This window comes from Moschus berezovskii, chromosome 22 (genome assembly GCF_049115385.1).
Source record: "Moschus berezovskii isolate FMDL1 chromosome 22, NW_MosBer_1.0, whole genome shotgun sequence".
In the NCBI taxonomy this organism is placed as follows: domain Eukaryota; kingdom Metazoa; phylum Chordata; class Mammalia; order Artiodactyla; family Moschidae; genus Moschus; species Moschus berezovskii.
The window spans coordinates 50,897,570-50,921,317 of record NC_142481.1 but is presented as its reverse complement, the minus strand read 5'-3'; the positions used below and the strand labels follow the sequence as shown (position 1 = coordinate 50,921,317).

Genomic DNA, 23,748 nt, shown 5'->3' with positions numbered 1-23,748 from the left:
AAAGAAACAGGAGTGATTCAGAGAGCGACCCCCAATGGGGCAACTGACCCGAGAGGAAACGGGGTGCTGCTCTTGCCAGGGGACTCAGGAGCCAAAACCAACGAGCAGCAGGAGGACCTGGCTGAGATCCTGAGGTGGATGAGCCAGCAGCTGAGGGTGGTTCTGAGACGGGCGGGGAGCCCTGAGCGTGGACAAGGCCTCAGGTGACCCGGGGACCAGTGCCACTATAGCGAGCTGTGGTCAGAACCTCACGTGTGTGGGTGCCGGAGTTAGAGACCCACGCTGAAGCACAAACATGGACTGACAGGGGCCCGGGGTTTGCATTAAAATACTGAAGAGAAAAGGCAAAAGGGCCGTGAATTTGGCACCAGGCAGCTGCCAGGAGGTGGGCATCTGGGCATCACCCTGCCGCCCTGTGTGTGTTTAGAGTGCCACATGATAAAAGTGGCGACAGGGACAGAGGGGACAGTCCCCGGACACCACACTCAGCAAGCGCGCCTCCTCATGGAGGGGCGGGGGCGCCTCTGCCGCCCACACGGTGGCCCCCCCAGTCAGTCCTGCCTCCCCGGGGGGTTGAGTCCCCAGCTTCTGGTTCCAGCCACAGAGGAGGACGGAACTCAATCCCTAATCGTCTGAGAGGAGGGCTAGTTGGCGGGTGTCATGGGCTCCACTTTCCCCTAATTATTCCCTGCTTTCAGAAGCCCTTTAAAAAAAACAAAACCCACACACAACTCTATTACTCGCTGCCGGTAAGAAAAGCAGTGACCCCCTCCAGGACTGAGACTAAGGAGAGGATGCGCCCACGCCGGGAGCTGCCTGGCTTGCCCCGGGAGGACGTTCTGACAGCAAGGCTTCCCTGGCGGTATTAATATTAAGCAACTGTGAAGGAATTTTCTCAACACATGTGTCCACCACATTATAAAGAATATGCAGCAATATTTATCCCTAACCAAACCCCACCTGGTGAGCAAAACCCAGAGTCACCAGAGTCACCTGGAGGTCCACGTGAACCTGGCTCCTGGGGCCCCAAGAGCCACAGCAAGGCAGACTCGCCAGCCGTGACCCGAGCTGTGGCCAGAGCCCTGGACTCAGCTCCTGGCCCGCCGGGCATATGTGCAGCTAGAGGGAAGCAGAGTCGGACACCAGGCTGCCCAAAGGACCCCTGGCTTGGTTTTCCCTGCACTGCCGGCCACAGCGACACCAAGGCCTGGGCGCCGCCTGGAGCTCAGTGAGTACAAGGCCCCGCCCCGGCTTCTGTCCCGGAGGCTGTAGTCGTGTCAACAAGAACACCAGCGAGGGCCGTGTCCTCCTCGATGACAACTCCGATTAAAGCCAAGGAAAGTCAGGTCTGAATTTTTTCAAACGGACCCAAAAATTGGTCAGCTAATTTTTTACATAAGATAGGCAAGTCATCAGGAAGCATATAAAGATTAAAACCAAAAGACTTTTCTCCTGGCTACCACCAAGGAGCTTATATCAAACAGCCATTCCTGCTGGGACCAGCCATAAAGACTGAATAAAGGGAAGTTAAAATGCTGCTTGAGGAGGCAGGGGGCAGGCTTGCACAGGAGGGACAGGTGCCTGCCACGACCCCACACACACGCCATGCGGACCCTGGAGCAGAGCCGGCATGGGCCTTCCATCCAGGGCCAGCCTGAAGGCCCAACACTGCCTCCTGTCCTTTCAGACCTTGATTTAGGGCAAAGGGCCAGTGCATGACCCAAAATGGGCACGTCCGGGGCCAGTGATGATCAATGGCCTTTGGTGTCCAAGAGGCAGGGATCAGGTAAGGCATTTGGCATCATGAAGTCCCTGGATGTGGCCAGGGTCAAGAACTACTTAGAACGAATCTTTGCTCATTTAGAAAATAATGCCTGGCCTGATGAGTCTTTGTGACTCTGTCAGGCAGGAACCGCTCCAGCCTGCCCCTCGGGCAGGTGGACAAAGTCCCATCCACAAGAATCCAGGCCCAAAGCTCTTCGGACTTACCACCACGTTCAGCAGTCCTCCATAGGGCCCAATATCTGGCTGCCACAAGCCCAGGATGTGTCTGTATCGGTGGAGCACTACATGGAGAGAGAGAGGACAGGGCTTCGCTGGAGAGCCAGCTGGCCGCCATGCAGAGTCAGTAATCAGAGGGAAGAGCACTGGTGGGGGGTGGGGCTTGTGAGGAGGTCACTCATGAAGGCTTGCCAGAGAGCTGTGCAAACAAATGTGGTTTCAAGTAAATCTTACAAGTTTCTAAATCATTCTAAGAGTAAAAATGTCTTTAGAAAGCATGATAATGGGGTCATTTTGAGACCTGGCCTCTGCATACCAGCTCCAGTGACAAGGAACTGTTGCCTCGAAAGACGTGCAGTGGGCATCCTGGCGAGGTGATGAGCCTCCCATCGGTCTCCACAATGGAGTAAGCATGGGACTCTTTATCAGAGGCGGAGTCCAAAATGTCATGGGGCTGTAGAGTAAGATTTAAATCGGGACATCTTTCTTCAGAAAAAAAAAAAAAAACCAAACACATTCCTGCCTTATTTCAAAAGCAATGCATGTGTATTTACTGGGGACAACGAGAGAAAAGGGCACCTGAGGCCAGCCTGAGATCCCACTGCATGGCCATGGCCAGTGCAGCAGATGCCCTGGGAAATGTCCTTCACTTCCACTTCCATTGCACAGGTATTTGTGGAGTGAACAGTGAAAAGTGAAAAAGTGAAAAGATGAGTTAACTGCACAAAGAAGTGAACCAGCTCATGCAGGGCCCTGCTTGCCAGCTGCAGGGTCTGGGGTCTCACCACAGCTGTGTGCGGTGCTAGAATTCATCTGTCAATTGGATTTGCCCATGGGGGCCAGGGGTGGGCAGACATTCTTGGCCAAACATTATTCTGGTGTGTGTGGGTTCCTAGATGAGGGTGACATTTCAATCTACCATCTGACAGAGAAAGCAGATTGCCCTCCCTCATTGGTGGGCCGTGTCCAATCAGTTGAAGGACCGAGCAGAAGAAGGCTGGTGCTCCCGTGAGTATGAAGGAGCTCCTCCTGCCTGGCTGCAAGCTGGGAGATCAGTCTTTTCTAACCTCAAACTCTAATCATGGGCTCTTCCTGAAGTGGACAAAAAGGCTAACCCTCCCACAAACACAGGGGAATTTTCTCCTGGCTGACTGTGTTGAGCTGGGACATTGGTCTTTTCCAGCCTTCGGATTTGAACTGAACCATGGGATCTTCCTGGGTCTGGAGCCTGCCGGACTTCGAACTGGAACTACACCATTAGCTCCTCTGGGTCTCCAGGCTGCTGACTGGAGATCCTGGGACTGGTCAGGGTCTCCATAGTTGTGCAACCCAACTTCTTGTACTGCTCTCTTTCAATATGAAGGAACTGATTCTGTGTCTGAGAACCTTGGCTAACACCCAGTGGGAGCCAAGGATGGTCTCACAGTGCAGGAGCTGCATCATCACAACTTCAGGGAGGAAGGCCAGGCAGCAGGGTCCAGAGGGACCTGAGCCCAGACAGCAGCTCTGTGGCCACCACTTGGTCTAGGGTACAGGGACGGGGAAAGTGGGTCCAGCACCATCTCAAGCCCACAGGGCGTGCAGAAGACTGGTGGGAATGTTCCACCAGCCTCCCTAGGGTTGCAGCCTCAGGACATGCATCTTCTAAGTCTGCTTACAAGACACTCATTAAAGTCAGTGGTTGTCTCATGGCCATGCCCTGATAGGTTTTGCATTTGTTAAGCAATAATAAGCGGGGTCAGAGTCACAAGCAAATACTGAGCTCCAGACGGGGCAGCACACACTCATGTGTTAAGGGGTGAAAAAGACTAAGGTCTGTCACTCATCTAGAAACACAGCACATCATATGATGGATGGATGGACAGGCGTGTGGGGGTACAGTGGGGCAGAGAGCTACGGAGTCAGGTCGGTGGGTGCTGACTGCACAATTCTCTCTACTTTTCTGTTATGTTTTTAAAAGGGTGCCATAGAATTGTGGAGAAAAAATCAAATGAGCCCATATAGCATGGCCTTCTCTTGTCTCCGGTCTCCCATCCTTCCAAGATCAATCAATCTGATCCCATAGCCCCTGGAAAGTCTGTTCAAAGAATCTACCACCAACTTGGCAATTTCCAAAGGAGAGTTCCTTCTTCTGCTTTAAAAGCAGCATCTCTCTGAAAAAAAAGTCCAGCCTCCCGTGTATGCTGAGAGCAGCAGCTGCCTCTGCATCGCAAGCTCTATGCAGGGGAGCACACACAGGTGTGCCCCTGGCTCCTGCCAACACGAGTCTGGCCCACCCAGCTTGGGCCCCCAGGACAAGTGGAGGGAAAGTCAAAGACCACTGGTGTCAGGTGGGCTGGGAGTGTGCTGGCCCAAAGGCACTCGATTCTCTAAGATAAGATAACGTGATGCCTGTGCTTTACAACATGTACTTCAGAAAGTCTCAGGGTTAGTCCAGCAGAAGCAAACTGAAAGACTAGATAAGCCCCGGCAGCCCTCGGACTGAAGCGTCCACTTGAGTCACACCAAACTCCAGGGTGAGGACGGAGAGAGCAGCCCCGTGTGTGCAGTGGCCTTCTGTGATAGGGCCTGTGGGGAGGCCAGCTCTAAGGCGCCATGGCCGCAGGACAGAACAAGCACGGACAAACTCAAGCATCTGCCCTCGGGCTCACCTCTGACCCACGCCCACACCCTGGGCAGAAGAGGGGCCCTCGGGTTTAGGACAGAGTCCCCAGCACCTCCTGGCCTAGGCGCTCAACACACCTCAGGGCTCCCCACCTGGAGGAGGATCCCCAGCTCAACAAGCCCTCCTTCCACTGTCTCCAAACACGCATTGACCACTCAAGTCAGGCGAGTAAACGCAATTCAGTCCCACTTACTGAATGAGGCTGGAGAAGGGAATGGCAGCCCACTCCAGTATTCTTGCCTGGAGCATTCCACGGACAGGGGAACCTGGTGAGCTACAGTCCATGGGGTCACAAAGACTCAGACGTGACTGAGCGACTGACACACACACACACACTGAATGGGGCACACGTGCGACAGCGGGCTTGGGACCTGAGCCGGCCAGCGGACAGGGTCCGACCCTTCAGGGGCTTTCCCTCCAGAGGCAGGGGTGCTCAGAGGGCCCAACTCCTAGGAATCCAGGGAAGACCGGCGTTCCAGTTCACAGGCGAAGGAACCAGAAACCAGAGAACCACACTGTAACTCAGAACAATGAAAATGCTCCTGCTCTCAGCCCCATGAAGCAGGACTTGGGCCTTCCAGAAGGAGCACCAGCTCAGAGACCCTGCCAACCACTGATCCCCACAGTCAGCATTGTGGGGAAACCAGCCCAGGCTCTCAGGTCACCCCACCACCACCACCAAAACGGGAACCATGGTCCAAGATGACTAAGGGACCTCTCAGCCCAGGAGCTAACAGAAACACACTCTGTCCTAGTCAGGGCCAGCCGAGTCTCATCTGCCAATGGGAAGGGCCACTTAATAAGCCAGTGGGAAACTCTGACACACTTGACAACACCCAGCCTAAAAGACCCAACTCTCCTCGGTGTGAGCTGAGACTGAGCAGTCTCTTCCCTGCTGTCCTGCCAGCAGCTGCCACTGCCCACCACACTCAGGGCGGCCAGCCCACCACCCAGCAAGGCCGTAACATCATTCTTGAATCACTACATCTGTTGTGAAGAACAGAGGTTTCAGGCCCAAAGGAAAACAGTACATGCAACTGACGGTATCTCCTGCCACCCACTAGAAACTTTTGGTAGCTGGAATAAAATCAGAGGAGAAAACACTTCCAAACTCACTCTGTGAGGCCAGCATGACCTTGATACTAAAACCAGACAAGGACACCATGTGAAAAAAAAAAACTAAAGGCCAATATTCCTGCTGAACACAGATGCAAATATCCTCAATAAAGTATCAGCAAACCAAAATGGACCACACACCACGATGAAGGGGGTTTTATCCAGGGAGGCAAGGATGACACAAAATCCGCAAATCAATCAATGCAACATACCACATTCACAAGCTAACAACCATGTGAGCCTCTCCATACACGGAGAAAAGGTCTTTGACAAAATGCAACATCCATTTATGATAAAAGGAGGTATGGAGAAAACATACCTCAACACAATAGAGGCCACATGTGACAAACTCACAGCCAGCAGCACATCAAACGTGAAAAGCAAAAAGTTTTTGAAAGACAAGGATCCCCACTCTCCCCATTTTCATTCAGTGTAGGATTGGAAGTCCAAGCCAGAGCAATCAGGCAAGAAAAAGAAATAGAAGGTATTCACGTTGAAAAGGAAGAAATAAAACTGTCACCATCTTGCAGATGACATGTTCAGTCAGTTCAGTTCAGTCGCTCAGTCGTGTCCGACTCTCCACGACCCCATGAATCACAGCACGCCAGGCCTCCCTGTCCATCACCAACTCCTGGAGTTCACTCAAACTCATGTCCACAGAGTCGGTGATGCCATCCAGCCATCTCATTCTCTGTCGTCCCCTTCTCCTCCCGCCCCCAACCTTTCCCAGCATCAGAGTCTTTTCCAGTGAGTGAACTCGTCGAATGAGGTGGCCAAAGTATTGCAGTTTCAGCTTTAGCATCAGTCCTTCCAATGAACACCCAGGACTGATCTCCCTTAGAATGGACTGGTTGGATCTCCTTGCAGTACAAGGGACTACTATACCCTAAAGACACCACCAAAAACTTAGACTGAATAAATGAATTACGTAATGTGGCAGGATACAAAATCGATACACAGAACAAAGTCAGGAGAAACATCCCACAGACACACTCTCCTCTCTCAGACACACATCCCGCTGGTGCCCACCGCCCTTTCTAGGAGCACCCTTCTGCTTCATCCTTACCGATGGTCTTCTGCCTTTCTCCGTAGCCATTCTGCAATGTGTTCTCTGCTCTGCTTGGCCGACTGGACTTTGGAGGGGCCTTCCCCTCCAACGACTCCACCCTGTGTCATCTATACCTGAGGTTTATAAATGGCCTGGCCATCTCCTCACCCATGGGGGTAATGTTCCACCCAACACCTCATGTCTACTTGAGCAACCTGGAGCACTGCCAGAATGCTGGGTCTGAGCCTCAAAGCCCAGAGCCCTACAGGTGCACGAGCTTATTTTTTAAGTTCAAAGTGCACCATCAATTCACACACACAGACATGTGCTAGATCCATCATAAAGGCAACACACACAACCCTGGTACAGTCCCAACATCTTACAGACATGGACTGTCAAGACTGTCAATTAGCTATACATACACACACCCCAAGAGCAGCTGATCTGGGCCACAAGGCTGCAGAGAGACTGTGTCTCTCAGCTCCAAGGGAATGAAGCCCAGAAGACTTCAGGGGACCTGGGAACCTGAGGTCCCATGGCTCCAGACAGAGCATAAGTGGACAAGGAAGAGCCCAGGGCCTCGAGCCTCACAAGCCAGTCGTCACAGCAGACGTCTCTGGAGCTCAGGAGAGCATCAGAACACAAATATCAAGAAGCACTCAGATAGGACACCTTAGGACACTGGAACTTGGAACAACACCTGGGCATACAGAAGCTCAAGTTCAGTTGAAATTGATTTTTCCTTTTTTCACGCATGCTAATTTTTCCCTGATATTCTAGTAGACCATCTAAAATAACAGACCGGTTCTCAGAGAAAGGCAGCCAACGCTGACAACTGGTTATTGTGAGTGTGTTCGAGATCTTCCAGGTGTTCCGCTGTGCTTTTATAACTACACTCACAGCTCGAAGAGCCAACAGTCCCCCGCTAAACCAGGTCCTAAAGGCAGCGTCAGCTACAAGCAATGGGGACAGCACGCATGCGGCTCTGGTCCAGACGCTTGAGATGTGGTCTCCCAGAAGCATGGTGAACCATCGGGACTCAGAACTCATCTTCATCACTGTAGGAAGCTTCTTTCCACCCTCTGGGCACAGAAAAGGACACCTCTCAAAACAACCTGAGGCACTTTCTGGTCCCGGTCACCCCCAGAGGCGTGTCAGAATTCCACATCAGCCTGATAGTTTAAGTCCTGGAAGAAGCCTGTGACAGCCCTGTGAGTTGTTGGTGGAATCTAAGTGCTTGTCTGTGTCTAAAAGCCCGCGACACCTGGTTCCCCTCAGCACAGCCAGTGCCATCAATCTGCTGTTCTCATCGATACCCAAAATGTCAACATCTGTCACATGGGGCTGGAGACAGCGCCGGGCTCCCTGACTGCTGGGCATGGGGGAGACAGCACAGCCCAGGACAGAGTGTTCCAGAGAGCCCACTCCCAAGAGGGCCAGAAAAGGAACAGGACTCATATCTTCAGCCAGCCAGCCCAGCCCGGGCGTGTGGTGACCGCTCCCACACCAGTCCCCTGGGCCTGGGTGACACACGAGGTGGCTTTATAAGTGCACAGTGCCCAGACAGCACCCCAGAGCATGCTGCCCACACCCGGGCAGCCCCACCCAGACTTCAGGATGACCCCTGAGTAAAACAGGACTAGCCAGCACACAGTGGCTACATGGAGCCTGGCGGGGGTTAGAAGAAATTCCACCAACAACTCTATTCTCTCTGTTCTAAGCAGATTTTGTTGGAAACTATGCTCTTCTAAGTCTCAGGAGCGGGTCTGCTCAACACAGACAATGCTGGCCCCTGGACACCTACAGCGGGGGGGAAAGAGTAGGAGGGGGCTCCCTGTGCTTCTTGAAAACGTGAAAACAGCTTCTGGTGTGTCCTGGCTCAACCCAATACAAACAGAGACAGCATTCATCCCCTGTGCAACACGGCTTCGGAAGATGTCTGCAGCTCAAGTGATGCCCATCAAAGGGGGAAATACCCACCGTTTCTACGAACTTTTGTTGTGTGTGTATATGTGTATGTAAACTTTTTACATTGACGTCTACTGTTAACACATGATGACTACAAAGCCTGGATGTGAACACTCACATTTCATCTCAGAAGAGGTAGGTTTTAAGGCTCCTACTGTCTCAAGAAGCGATAAATGTTAAAATGCACAGCAACACACGCTTGTGCTTGCTGCAACCCCAAACCCAAAGCGGCTGCAGAAATCCGGCCCATTTTTATAGCTGCCCCAGAGCCGCCACTCAGGAGGTGAAAACCAGCAAAAGCCAAGGAGGTCAGCCCGCTGCCAGGACCAGCGCCTGGGTGACAGGCCCTGCCGGCAGCACCCAGCGGCACTCGCCACAGCAGCGGAAGCCAGGGAGGGGCTGCAGGTGGGGGTACGTACGGCAGGTGTACACGTCTCTGTACTCCATGTGCTCGTAATCGGGCAGAATTCTCATGAAACGTCCCGACTTCACGCGTGGGTTTATACCTGAACAGACACAGCAGGCAAGGGGCTGAGGGGGCTTCCACCTTCTCGACAGGACTCGCCACTCACTCACCCATGTCACACGCTTCCCTTAAATCCTCGACCCCCAGAACCTGCAGGGGCACTCGCCGTGGTGGCAGGCCCAGCCAGAAGGAATCGTGACAGGTGTTGCTGCCAGTCAGCGATCCATGCTGGGAACTCCCCACGGCAGGCCCACTTGGGACTCCCCGGACCCCAAGGTCTCTTTCCATCACTCACCACAATCACCAGGCTCGCTGAGCAGGGAGGGCAGAAGTCATGCTCACAGATACTGGGGTGACCGTGTAGAGAGCCCTGTACCCAGCTAGGATCCCTGGCTTGCCCGGTACATAAGTGGCATGTCCTTAACCTGCTGCATTTGAGTGTGCTGTTTGTGCTGAAGGACAGTACTTGCCGGCCCCAGAACTCAGTCAGACCCCTCGCTCCTGAATCGAGGTAGCTGGGCCCACTATCTAAGCAGGAGAGGGGTGACTTTCTTCCACCACCTCTTCCAGAAGCTAAGGACGAGGTCCTCAGAGCAAACTCAGTTCCGGGGCTGTGAGGATAGAAGCTGAAACTCACACTGGCCGGGGCAGATCAGACACTCTGGGATGGTGGTTAACAGACTGCAAATCGTCCTCTGTACTTGGCAACCACTTTCGAGGGATTGAGAGCCAGCAGTTATGACCTCTCCAGATGTCCTGCTTTGCCTGTGACCTCGCTGTGGCCCTGTCCCCTCTTGCTGGACTGCTCCTCTCTCCTGCTCACCTGCCCGCTCACTGTGCTCAGACGTCCCCTCCACAGGACAGCTGCCCCCAGCCCCTTTGCCCACAGCTGCGATGAGCTCCGTGGTGGCCTTAATTTCTCACACGTGCTCTCCCCCAGGCACTTCAGCCCCACCACCAGGCAGGTGTTAGCCTCCCTCCAGGACTATTTCAGGACTCACAGCTCTTACTGGGAACTCAAGTCACTTTGACATATTATCATCAAATGGCCTAACAAATTCAAGAGGCCAGATGATAAGAACTTGTCGTTTAGACCCTCAAGGAAACAGCTGACCATTCCCCAAAGCCAGGAAGCCTCTTGCTTCTGTGCTCACAGAGGCTACTGTGGCCAGTGTGGTTCAGACAGATACTGATGCCCACAGCGAGGGTGGCCTCCTAGACTCCCTGGACTTAAGACTCCAACTCTGGGGGAGCAACGCTGGAGCTGAGGGTGGAGCAGGGCCCTGGGGACAGGGGGCAGGAGGAGAGGGTACACAACCAGCTCTCCACCCCTGGAACTCTGGGCTTTGCAGGATTCAAAGAAGCATTGTTCTCGCCCCTGAGACCAGAGGACCAGAAGGAGCTACAGTTTCCCAGGAGTGACCACTAAGGCCCCAGATCCACTTACCCTGGAGACACACGTCTTCTTGGGGAGTGGGACATGGAGCAGAGGTCAGAGAGGAAACCAAGTGCGAACATGCACAGGGAAGGAGGAGCGGGAAAGCCTGTGCAGACCAGCACTGGGTCCAGGACCAGGGACAGGGTGCAGGGAGGGGGAACCAGGGACAGGGACAGGGGTGGGGGAGGGGGGACCAGGGACAGGGACAGGGGTGGGGTGGGGGAGGGGGGACCAGGGACAGGGACAGGGGTGGGGTGGGGGAGGGGGGACCAGGGACAGGGACAGGGGTGGGGTGGGGGAGGGGGGACCAGGGACAGGGACAGGGGTGGGGTGGGGGAGGGGGGACCAGGGACAGGGACAGGGGTGGGGTGGGGGAGGGGGGACCAGGGACAGGGGTGGGGTGGGGGAGGGGGGACCAGGGACAGGGACAGGGGTGGGGGAAGGGGGGACCAGGGACAGGGACAGGGGTGGGGTGGGGGAGGGGGGACCAGGGACAGGGGTGGGGGTGGGGGAGGGGGGACCGGGGAGGGGGGTACCAGGGACAGGGACGGGGTGGGGGAGGGGGGACCAGGGACAGGGATGGGGTGGGGTGGGGGAGGGGGGACCAGGGACAGGGGTGGGGTGGGGGAGGGGGGACCAGGGACATGGGTGGGGGTGGGGGAGGGGGGACCGGGGAGGGGGGGACCAGGGACGGGGCGGGGGAGGGGGGACCAGGGACAGGGACAGGGGTGGGGGAGGGGGGACCAGGGACAGGGATGGGGTGGGTGAGGGGGGACCAGGGACAGGGACAGGGGTGGGGTGGGGGAGGGGGGACCAGGGACAGGGGTGGGAGTGGGGGAGGGGGGAACCAGGGACAGGGACAGGGGTGGGGGAAGGGGGGACCAGGGACAGGGACGGGGTGGGGGAGGGGAGGACCAGGGACGGGGGGGGGGACCAGGGACAGGGACAGGGGTGGGGGAGGGGGGGACCAGGGACAGGGGTGGGGTGGGGGAGGAGGGGACCAGGGACAGGGGTGGGGTGGGGGAGGGGGGACCTGGGACAGGGGTGGGGGTGGGGGGGCTGGAGGACAGGGATGGTGGCTCTGGTGGGCAAGGATGCAGCCCAGGCCCCTGGCAAGTGGGGAACTGGGGTGCTGGGATGCAGCAGAAGTAGGGCCGGGACACACAGGGCTCTGGCGGAAGCGGGGGGTAGTGGGGACGTGGCCGCCTTGAAGGTACAGTCAAGCATCAACACCAAGAACTGCCCAAGTCCAGGGTGGCTGGGCTCCTCAGAGGAAGATCCACGGAAAGCCAGAGACTCTGACAGGAGATTTCCCAACTCGTGAGCAAACTCTAACCCAGGAACACTTGCCAATCTAACACCCCCCAAGTGGCCACGGGATCGAGGTGGAGAGAAGTCTGAGGGGATGAGGAAGTCAGCCTGGATTCGGGGCCAACTGTGGCCCATGGCCTGCCTCCAAGCACTCTGCTTGTGCAGGGGGTGTGGGCCATGTGAGGAGGGGCTGGCCCCCCAGGAAGCCCCCAGTCTGAATCACAGGTGTTCCCACAGAGGACCCCAGCCCTGGCTTCCGAGGGAAGCTGCTCAGGGAGAAGCACCACCTGGCCTAAGCGTTCTCTGCAGAACTGGTACAAAGTGCAAAAGACGGTGAAAGCCAGAATCTACCAAGACGCCTTTAAGGTGAACACTTAAGGTGAACCCAGAGAATTCAGCAGGTCTCCCTTAGGCCAAAGGTCTTTCTTACTCCGTCCTTTACAACCCAGCCCCGAGGGTTAACAGCGCATCACACCCCAGCCCGGGTGGGGAGAGAAGGGCTGCCCCCTGCAGGACCCTAGGCGGCATCAGTGCCAACAGCCTCACACCTGAGGGAGGGCCAGAGGAGAGATGCTTGGGGCAGGGGCTCTGGGCATCAGGGAGCATTGCTGGTGACTCTGGAATGCAAAGGGGTGGGGACAAGAAATGGGGGGAGGGGTGGGGACTGGGGGCTCACCACTCCTGCAGGAGACGAGCCAAGAAAGGACAAGGGCTGGGCGGGGGAGGAGGGGCCCGGCTGCTGTCACACATCATGGTCATTCCTGCTGCCACGTCCCCAACCAGGCTGCAGGCCAGGACCCAGAGAGGGGCACCTCTGAGCCCCCCAGAGCTGTTTTCAGGGCAGCCACGTCTCCCAGATAAACGACACCTGATGCACTTGCAAAATCAGGGCCATGCTTTGTCCAGAAACGGGGAGAAGAGAGCCCCCCCGCCTGCTCAGTGCTGTCATGCCTGTGCTACCTCTGACTTTAAGGGGGCATCTGAGAACTGGCCCGTGGGCTGAGGGACGTGGACTTTTACTTTACATGGTTGCTGCTCAGTGAAGGTCAGCCTCTGGAACCAGTCAGCGGAAGATGACAACACAGTAACTTACGCTTGGCATAGACGTCTCGACAAGACACACCCGTGATCTCCAGCTTCCGCAAGTTTTCACAAACGCCGTACTCTGTAACAAGAAACGTTTGCTGGGAATTACAGTCAAGTAATCAGAAAGCAGCAGCAATAGAAAGACTAGGGGAGGGAGTGGGGTGGGCATGCCTCGGCCTTGGCCATGTCCTCCGAGCCTGACCCTTCTCCCACTGCAGAGGTTTTACGGGCCTTCTCCACACTCAGTCAACACCTCACTCACCAGTGAAGCCACTGTTCTATTTTTAGATGACACCACTCTGAATGAAACAGCAATCTGCACTGTCTATTCTGATAAGCTCTGGAAACCTAATCGCTCAAACCTACAACCAGACAACCAGCTCGTGAACATGGTGAATGCTGTGCATTCCCATGGAAATAAGACCATCACTGGTGTCAGGGTTCCACAAAGGCCTCAGGCTACTGACTCTGAGGTGAAGACACAGCTGCGGCTGCCCAGGGTAGCCTTAAAGCAAAACCCTGATACCACTTCCACGACAGCATTCTGCCCCACCTCAGGCAGGGGCCCCAGGCTCAGAGAGGTTGGTGACTCAGCAGTCCTTCCAGAAGGCCAGCAAAGGGCTGTCCACCTTGTCACACCACGGCCCCTCCCCCTGCCAAGGCCTGATCTTTCCAGTGGAACATCTGACATCAACCCAATGCTTCTATGGCTGCGAGGATTTTGACAGTGTCCAAGCCAAGCTCAAGATGCAGACGGTGAAGCAACCACTTGGGGAAAGGCGGCCACCACCTGGCAACCTCCCTGAGACCAGGCCTGTCTCCCTGCCTCCCCTGTTGATGACCAGCCCATGGCCTGACTCATGATCACACGAAAGCACACGTGCTACCCTCCTGCCAAGAAGAATGTGGACCCCACTCCGGAGAGTCATGCAAGTCGCAAGCACCTAAGAAACTTGAGAGAGAAACGTGCCGCGTGTGACCTGGGGCAGGGGCAACACCTGCATGTCACATGAGCCACCAGCAACTGAGAGGCTCCAAACCCTCTCAGACCACGTGGGGGACCAGCTGGAAGGGCCACTCCCACCCTGGCCGGCGGTCGAGCTGGAGTGGGTCTGCCCACACTCTTGAGAAGAGCTCGGCCCCACACCAGATGGCCTTCATGAGCTCCCACAGCCTCATGTGGCCAGGCGGCCGCCTGACAATCACGGGGCTGTCACCACCTTGGGTGATCCCCATAAACAGTGTCCTTCCCTTGCACCAATGACGGTGCACTCCAAAACTGTCACCACACAAGACCAGAGCCTGGGTCTGTTTGCTGTGTGGTTCTGAAAGGACAGCTCCTCCCCCTCAGTTCCAGCAGCAACCAGCACACATGGTCAACAAGACCTGCCTCTTACTGCCTCGCAGACACGATGGACATGAGGTCTGGGAGCCCACTAGGGGGCAGGGGGTGGGGAGCCTTCGCCTCTGAACTGTGCACTATATTTTTAAAATTTACTCTCTCATTTATTCTTTTATTTTTTTATTGAAGGATAATTGCTTTACAGAATTTTGTTGTTTTCTGTCAAACCCCAACCTGAATCAGTCATAGGTATACATATACCCCCTCCCTTTTGAACTTCCCTCCCATCTCCCTCCCCATCTCACTCCTCTAGGTTGACACAGAGCCCCATTTGAGTTTCTTAGCCACATGGCAAATTCCCGTTGCACTTTTGTGATACAGGCAGACACTGCCGGTCAGATGCAAGGCACAGACCAAAGACGCACCCGCACGTGCTCTGGCAGCCTGTATCTCACAGAGGCATCAGTGCCACCCCGCATGCACCTCCTAGGGCCGAGTCGCTGAAGGCAGGCAACCTGATCTGTGGTTTTCCTGTCTGAGTCCAGCAATCGTCCGACCTGAGAAAAACAACACACTGCCTCCCAGTGACGGCTCGAACTTTGGATGACTGAAACACTGTGAATCTCTCTGCACAACGTGTCAAGAAAAGGCACTGTTAATATCACCCAGGAGATGAACCTGCATGAGCAGACAAACCAGCCACAGAAAAGGCCACCGACAATCGGAAGGAAAGCGAAGGTATGACACAGTGCTATTAAATAGAGCAGTGCTCAGTGGGTTTTCCTCAATGTTCCCCAAAGATAATACATTCACCAAAGAAGAACAATGTCATTCTGACCCAAATGTTCCTGCAAGAAATGTTTGGTATTTTCCACATGATGGGAAAGGCATTAAAAAAAAAAAATAGTGGCTAGGAACTATTCCACATCCTCTGATTGTTCTATAAACCTTTCCGTAAGTCACTGGGTAAATGCCATAAAGTAGCATTAAGGCCAGTGTACCCACACCACCACCAAGCCTCCCTCCCAGAAAAACTCACTCTCCTGGCAAAGATGGTTACACTTAGCATAGCAAACCATGCTGCCCACAGCTGCTTTCTAACTGCCAGCAATTCAAAAACTTTCCTTGCTAAACTAGTACATCAGGCAGCTTGTGAAAGTCTTTTTTGAAAGCGTCTACTCCAAAACCAGCAACACAGTCTAAAAAAAAAAGGTTGGGAAGGGGGAGAAAAATGGCTGGCTGAACTAGACTTGAGGAACTTTAAATTAAACATAGAATCCAGCTATTATGCTATTTCTGAGTACATTCTCAAAAGAGACGAAAGTAGACTCAGAGATGTGTGTTCACCCTTGCTTACAGCAGCACTGTTCACAATAGCCAAGAAGTTGGGGCAACCCCAGTGTCCACTGACGGATGACAGATAAGCAAAACAGGTCCATCCTCACAGTGGGCTATCACTCAGCCTTAAAAAGGAAGAGAAGCAGCCACCCGACACAGCCTGGATGAACCTTGAGGACGCTGTGCTGAGTGAGATGAGCCCGCAGCATTGTATGGTCCCACTGATACGAAGTCCCCAGAGGGGCCAGCTTCATAGTACACAGAAGGTAGAAATGGAGGGTGCCAGGCCCTGGGGGAGGGGAAACGGGGTTGTCATGGGGACTGAGCATCCGCTGGGGAAGATGGAAAAGTTCTGGCCATGGTGGTGATGGCTGCACAGCCACGTGAATGCATGTAATGCCGCTGAACTACCCACTTCAAAAAGGTCAAAGTGGTACATTTCACTTTGTGTATGTGTTACCACAATTTAAAAAGAAATTGCCACTTCAAAATGTTCCAATCAGGAAATTTCCAAAAAGCTATTTAACGCATGTTTCGCCAAGAGGGAAAAACAGGCCAGGAATCTGGGCTGAGTCAACACTGAAGCTGCATCCTCCTGTGACCCAATCGCCATGGGCTCCCGGCCCTCCTCACTCACTTCCCGTCCAGTGAGGTCCTCTCTGTCCGAGTTTTACCCGAGCCCCCACCCATAGACGTGTTTCTTAATGTGCAGAAGGTCTTTTCCGTCTCCACGGGTGGGGACGGGTGAGAGTTTTCTCCTCTCTTTTCCACTCTCTCACCTCTACAGGAGGACCCAAGGGTCACATGCTACTTCCCAAGACCCTGGAAGAAAAGATGGAGGTGAACGGAGCCGGCACCTGTGCCCGCTGTGCCTAGGACGTGCAGGCACTGTGTGTCAGAACCGAAGGTGACAAAGTTAACGACATCCTTCTATGGGCTGCACCAGTCCTGGAGTCTGCAGTTACAGGGCACTCAGCCCCATGCTCCAATAAAGGCCACTCAGGAGGGCCCTGCCACGCTGGACAGCCACAGAGCCAGGACCGACTCTGACGCAAGCGAGGGGCACACAGGAAGAGAGTGGGAACAGGGGGACATCGTGCTGCTCCAGAGACGGGGGTGGGAGTCCAGGGCGACGCAGGAGCACTGACAGGCTCAGGTAGCAAAGCGCCCAGATGGGGCGACCTGTGGGTGGAGCCGGCAGAGACCCACCTGGAGGCACAGGTAGGGGGTCCGGGGCAGAGGCCACTGCACTGCCAGGCAAGGCAAAGGCAGAAGAAAGGCTGGGGGTGCCCAGCCGCGGCCCCCGGAAGGCAGCAGTGGGAGGAAGGGGGCTGGGGGAATGCGGCTGGGTCGTCTCCTATCTGCTGGAAACTCAGTTCCCCAAATAAAACCAAAAGGTAGTACTGATTGGAAATGCAGCTCATTTTTGTTTGCACTAGATTAGGGGATAATTATAACCCTTAATAAAGTACAGATGGAATTTCTGAGGCTGAAAAAGGAGGCAGAGGCAGGGGTGGGAGCTGGTAGAGAAGCGGCGGGTACATCAGGCTCGGGGTGGGGGGGTTTTGGGCAACTGGCTCTCAGGACCCCTGCTTCGAGGACACCCCTAAAACAGCAGAGCACTGGTTCCAAATTCCTGTGTGTCCCCCAGCTTGCTGCTTTCCTTAGCTGTTCCTGTGTGAAATATACTGCATGAAATGCCTTTAAAAAAATAATAATAATAATGTAGCAGATCTGGAAAAGCACTTTGCAGCCAGCTCATCTCTGGATGGACGAATGTAAAAACCAAACCTAGACACGGCCAATGGGCATTTCCCATTAAACACTTAGAACATTCGACTGCTAAGCAAACAGTTCCCCAGGACAGCTGATACCACCTACACAGCCAATGAGACTTCTTCCCAACCAGCTCCACCTCTGCAAAGATGAACAGCCTCAGTGCCAACAGGAGCCTCACCCCTCCAGACAGAAGATGCTGACCTTGTCCAGGTCCATGATGGGCACCCACTGGCCAAGGGAGCCCCACTCCCACTGAGGCCCATCTGTCATTCTTAGACACTTCTTCCTGCTACACACACTCCTGCTGGGTCTCACCACCCACTCCTGAGACCAGGGAGTAAGCAGGAGCCTGACTCTACCATCACATCTCCCCAGACCTCCTCTCAGATTTCAGACACTCCCCGACACCCCACTAATATTCAGCAAGCGCTACTCTAGGTTTCTCCCCTGCCTATCACCGCGGGCCGGACAGCAAGGACGTCACTGGCAAAGGATGCTGACTCATGAGTGAGAACCCAGGCCACCTCCTGGACCAGTCCTGGGCTTCTCAGAGGACAGTGGTTCCTCCAAAGTCCCAAAGACACACTCCTTCCAGCCAGAAAGACAAACCAAGATCCTCAAATGCATTACGTAACCACTTTGTAAACAGAGCGAAACAGTGAATACAGCCCAGCAGTTCTTCCTGGCAAGGCACTGTGTTTGTCCAGTTAAACATGGCCAAGGGGGAATATTGGCTCAGCACTTCCTGGGGGCCAGATGCACTTTCTAGCTTGCTGCTCTGAGGCTAGCGATGTCCACTAAGAGGAAGCATCTCCTGTACCCCTCCTACTCTGCTAACTGGAAGGATTAGGTTTCTCTGTGGAGCAGCATACGTGATTCAACTCCCAAAAATAAAGAGCCTGTAGTCCTGTCACTGAGCAAAGCAGGACAAGGATAAGGGCTTCCTGGAGGATAAGGGCTTCCCTCCAGTTCTGAGACCCTGCTGTGTGTCCAGGAGGCGGCCTGGCTTCCTCTTCTCCTGGTTGGGACAGGGATGCTCCTACTACCTGGACAGTCTGTTTATACACCACCACCTGCCCCACAGCCCCAAAACAAGCAGGCTCAACAGGCATTGCTTAACGAGAACCATAAAATATTCCCAAAGCCAACAACCTGCCCACTTCACCTCCTCCCTGGATGATCCTTCTGATCTCAGCCATGTTTATCAAAAGCCACATTTTTCACATTTCATGTCAGCATACCAAACAGAACAGAAATAGTGTTTTCTTCTGTATGCAATTACAAAATTGAATATTACTTTTGATTTTCCCATTTCTGTCATACAGCTCAAACATTACGGGAAAAGGATATTTCTAGTTATGATGGAATTTCAGCCCACCTTAGACTTACAACTGATCAAAATACTATACAAATATTATTCCAGGGGTCACTGAGGCACTTACCATCAAGAGAAGAAATGGGCAAATTATATACTATAAAGTTGAAACCTGACTTTATGTCTCTATGTCTTTACATGTGAGTGTTTCCTTTGTTTCTAAATATATCTTTTGCTATTATTTGAATGTTCTGAGTTGGAATAACAGTCTGAATTTTCTAGATGCATTAGCCTCAGGTAGACCTCACAAAGTGCTGCAGAGATGAACCGTGTTAAAAATGGCCAGCGTTTCAAAATTCACCAACTAAACGGTGAAGTATTAACCAAGAAAAGCCTTGTCAGGGTCAAAGGCAAAGAATGCACTTGGCTTCTGCCCTATGCTCTGAGAAATGACGGCTTATTTATAGCCCCACAAGCAAGTAACTGCAGGAGGCCTGGAGCCAAAGGAGTGATGCATCAAAACACGGGGGCGGGGTTGGGGGGGCGGGTTGGAAACGGGGAGAGGCGGAACACAGCTCACTCCCGAACCCCTTGCAGGCCAGAGCTGCTCTGCTTTCCCTTAAGAAGGGAAATATCACTTATTTGGTGTATTTGCCCCCAAAACAGAAGCACATATTTGGCTTCTGAGTAGCAACTTTGTTTCACCTGCGCAAAGAAACTATTTAATCCAAAAGCTCCATTAGGCAGGGGGCTCAGAAAACCAAATTCTATAAGAACTACTGATTTATTAGTGTTGATTTACTATTGCTAGGACACCGAAAATTGTGAGATTTGCACTAGCACTGTAAACAGCCACCTCACTTTAAGTTTCTAGGGTCCCTCCCCTACCATTCTCCACCTGCCCCAGAGTCATCCTCTCATTTTAAAAAGAGCCCCTGACTCGCATGTCTTGCCCACAGCCCAAAACTCTTAGAATCAATAAAACACAGGGGTAAGAAAAAAAATTTTTTTAATTAAAAAAATTTTTAAAAACAAAACACAGGTGTGCAGCACCCTCTTCCCCATGCCCTTTTCTATTGCTTGTCTTCTCCTCTGAGAAAACTGATTATCAAAACACAGAAAGCAAAGGTGCATACACTGAGCGGTAAACATGCACACTCACTAACACCTCACTCATCCTCCCAGGACACTAACAAGTGTCAGGGTTGGACCTGGGGCTTCAGAGCCAGGAACTCCGGTAGGCTGTGGCCACCCACCTCCTGCTCACCAAGGCTGGAATCGCTTTGGTTTTTGCCTCTGTGCACACGACTGACCTTATCTCCCACCACAACCAAATGTCTAGTTCAGGACGGAAGACGTTTAGGGGCTCAGAGAAATGAGACTTGTCTTACACACGACTATTCTTATACATATTCCAGTTGTAATTAGACTAACTCTATGGGATGCTTATTAATGCCACATGGGACTGCCAGCCATCCAATGTTGGACCCAGATGAACTGGAAGTTAAAGTTACCAGAACAAACAAGTGAAACTGAAGACCTGGCTGTTGACAACCTCCATAACCTCGGGATGACAATGATTACTTAAACCAAAAGCTACCAGTACATAACTTTGATTAACGCTGTAACTTTTGCAAAAGTGACTATAAGTGAAGTTTGAAAGTAAAGGACTATTGACTATGAGAAAATGTTTTGCATATATTAAACAGAAATCTATCCAGATTAAATAAAACCTGCAAATCAATAATAAAAAAAGGGGGGGACGGGACAAAGATTAAGGATACACGAATAAGAGAAACTAAAGAGTGCCAATAATTCTATTTTTTTAAATGTGCATCTTTATGAGTTATCAGCCATCTGCAAATTAAATGCGATGCTGTTTCTCACTCAGATTGGCACAGATTTTTAGAAACGAATGGTTCAAACCAGAAAGCATTTAGGGGACACTGGATTAAATGAGATAATGAACACCCAGACCACAAAGGCAGCTCTGCGATGAGCACAGAGCACTCCTGTTACCTTCAGTGTCCAGCCTGCACACGCCTCCTGACAGGTGTGCAAAGAGGAAAACACACCTGTTAATATCTGGAGTGAAAAATCACCCCCCACCCCACAAGATAACTGGCCAGTTTCTACCAAATCTACAAAACTCATAGCCCACTAGCCCAGCGACACCAGTTCTGGATATATTCCTCAGAGAAATCATCAAATTTAACTGCATCCAAGAAAACATATGAGATAGTTGAGTATCACACTGTGTGCAATGAGAAAAATAAAAATGAGCAAAGGACCACACATGACCTCTCCAAATTATGAACCACCACACAGTACTCAACAAGACAGAACCAGATTTAAATGTATTAACATGGACAGAATTTAAAAACACAAGTTGACAGATGCATAATACTCACGGATGATATATTTCTGAAAAACTAAAGCACTATAAGACAATGTTGGGGATGTTACAGGTGTGTGTATATACAAATAAACTCGACCCACCAGCGTGGCTGCTTCCTGGGAGTGGGAAAGATAGGGCTGATCTGGAGGGATTTGAGAGCTGGCTAGAAAAAAAACGGAGAAAAATCAAAAGCAAATATGATAGAGAAGACTTAACTGTTATTTACTGGGGATGACTAAGAAGGCGTCTGCTTTACCATGTTTGTCTTTCATTTTTTAAAAATTTCTCAAAGTGAAAATTCTCCGGGCTGCCAGGCCACCGTGGTGAAGAGGAGGCCCTGACCCAGCTGTCATGGTGTCTGCTATCCCCAGAGAGCTGCACTGAGAGGCGCAAAAGCAGGAAAGGAAGGGCTAGAGAGTCGTCCTCCATCTGCCCCCACATCTTTCTACATCTTCAGGAAGACTTTTCATATTTCCACTAGAAGCTGTAAGACCCTGTCCTGAGCTGTGCCTCTGGTTGCTTTTACTCTGTGGCACACCTCTGAGCTTTCTGGTCACATGCATATCTTGTTATCCTCTGTTTCTACATATCTTACAGCTTCCCCAGAGACGATCCCCTGGAGACCACCATACAGGTTTGGCTGACTGATGGAGAAACTCACAACGCTCAAAGCAACATCTGTGACAAATCTGGGACTCACAAGGGTACAAAATGCAAAACAAAGCAAATGAAAAGGCAAAACTCTCTTTGCCTCTGAAAGAGGTGAAATTAAAATGGCCGTGAAACATCATCGCCAGTTAGGGTGTGAGGGCTTCCTCTGTATCATCTCATTTAACCCTCAAAGTCACCCTACAGGGGCAGTACTTCCCAATAACAGTTGGGCCAGGGAAGCAGCATGTCCAGGATCTCACAGCAGATAAACAGAGCCTAACCACTGACGACCAATCCTGAGGGTTGACCACTGAGCTTTATGGTAGAAAGATGATGAACTGACTGACCCCCTCTGGAGAGGATTCGGGGAAAGAGGCCTTCTGGTGAAGTCTTCCTGGAGGTGTAAATACCAACAGCTGAGCAATGAGTATGTAAGGTGTTATCAACATGCACAGCCTCCCTGCTGCCCACAGCCCCACTTTGGAAAGTTACACCCCAAGAAGGTAGTCTCAGAAGTTCTAAAAGGTACATGTAAGTCCCACGAATTCCTATAAAATGCACAAAGGCAGTCTCGATGGCACAAGGAAAAACTGCAAGCTTAAAAGTCTAACAGTAAAGGACTAGCCTGTGGCACACACAGGCAGTGGAACACTATGAAGCTTTTTTATACCGATCTCTCTACGAGATCATAAATGATACGGTCCCATTTACGGGAAAAAGTATACATGACTCCACATGTGCGTATGGAGAGACGTTTTCCAAAATTTTAAGAGTGGCTTATCTTTGATAGCAAGGACCTCTGATGAATTTTTACTTTCTTCCCTTTGTTGTCCTTCATTGTTTGATTTTTCTTCTTACCTATCCTTTTTAACCGAAACTCTAGAGTTTAGTGAACAGCAGAGATCTGTCAACGTTCAAATAAATACAGAGCCCTGAACTCTGGGTTAAGTAAAGCTGTTTTCAGGGGATTTGTTACAAAACTATTCACCACCTCACTTCGGACATCAGCATCCCTGAGCGGGGCCTAAGCGCCCTCCAGCAATGCCTGCCTCACAACCCACCGCTTCAGAGACCAGGTCCTCGCCCTCGAGACCGTCCAAACCCTCGGGCTCCCCTAACTATTCAAGTTCACCATCATAGATATCGTCAGCTCTGCCCCCAAGGGCTGGGGACCGAGAAGGGTGTCACAGACGTCAGCTAGTTCCCCGGCCTGTATCCCTGTTCGAGGGCAGCTGCCCTTCCAGAGCACGTGGGGACCCCACCCCAGCGCCTCCCAGTCAGGCCCCCTGGGGCCCAGGCCCCGCCCCGGCGCACTCACCCTCCCGGCAGCGCCGCCTCCAGATGGTGTCAGTGTGCAGGATGCGTCGGAACTTGGTGCAGACCTGGGCCAGGCTGGGCAGGTCGGTGCCGGGCAGCGACGCGAAGATCTCCACCAGCAGCTCGGGCGGCAGCTCCAGCAGTGAGCATCGCGGGGGCGACGAGGGGCCCGCGCTCCGGCCGCCCCCGGCCCCGGACAGCGCCGCCGCTCCCGCCTCGATGCGCTCCTCCTCGGGGTCCGTGTCCGGTTCGCTGTCGGCCGCCGCGGTCTCCGCCGGGCCCCGGCGCTGCTGGCGGCGCCGGCATCCCCGCGACGGGCCCACGCCGCAGAGGCGAGCGCACACCGCCATGCCGGCGACTGACGGCCGCCGCGCCGCCGCCTCCCGTGCGCACGCGCCGCCCGAGAGCCGAGCCCCGCCCGCCCCGCCGGAGAGCCCGGCCCCGCCCCGCCACGTCCCGCCCCTCGAGGGAGCCTTATCCCCGCCCCCAGGAGTGCGGAGTCCCGCCCC

At 53.2% G+C, this 23,748-nt stretch overlaps 1 protein-coding gene across 4 annotated transcripts in view; it reads right to left on the bottom strand.

The window, feature by feature from the left end:
* Positions 1–23,637, bottom strand: part of FBXO31 (F-box protein 31) — a 33,806-nt gene extending 10,169 nt beyond the window's left edge. For 2 of the 4 annotated variants that reach the window (XM_055412990.2, XM_055412991.2), the window contains exons 1-4: positions 23,241–23,637; positions 13,107–13,178; positions 9,218–9,304; positions 1,990–2,066 (exon numbers count right to left, since the gene is read on the bottom strand). In XM_055412990.2, coding sequence (XP_055268965.2) covers positions 1,990–2,066; positions 9,218–9,304; positions 13,107–13,178; positions 23,241–23,589 — 585 coding nt within the window. In that variant the 5' untranslated portion in view covers positions 23,590–23,637. Of the gene's footprint in view, positions 1–1,989; positions 2,067–9,217; positions 9,305–13,106; positions 13,179–13,270; positions 13,332–23,240 lie in introns of those variants that run through there. The other 2 variants (XM_088830601.1, XM_055412993.2) reach the window with 2 other exon arrangements.
* Positions 23,638–23,748: the final 111 nt, after the last annotated feature.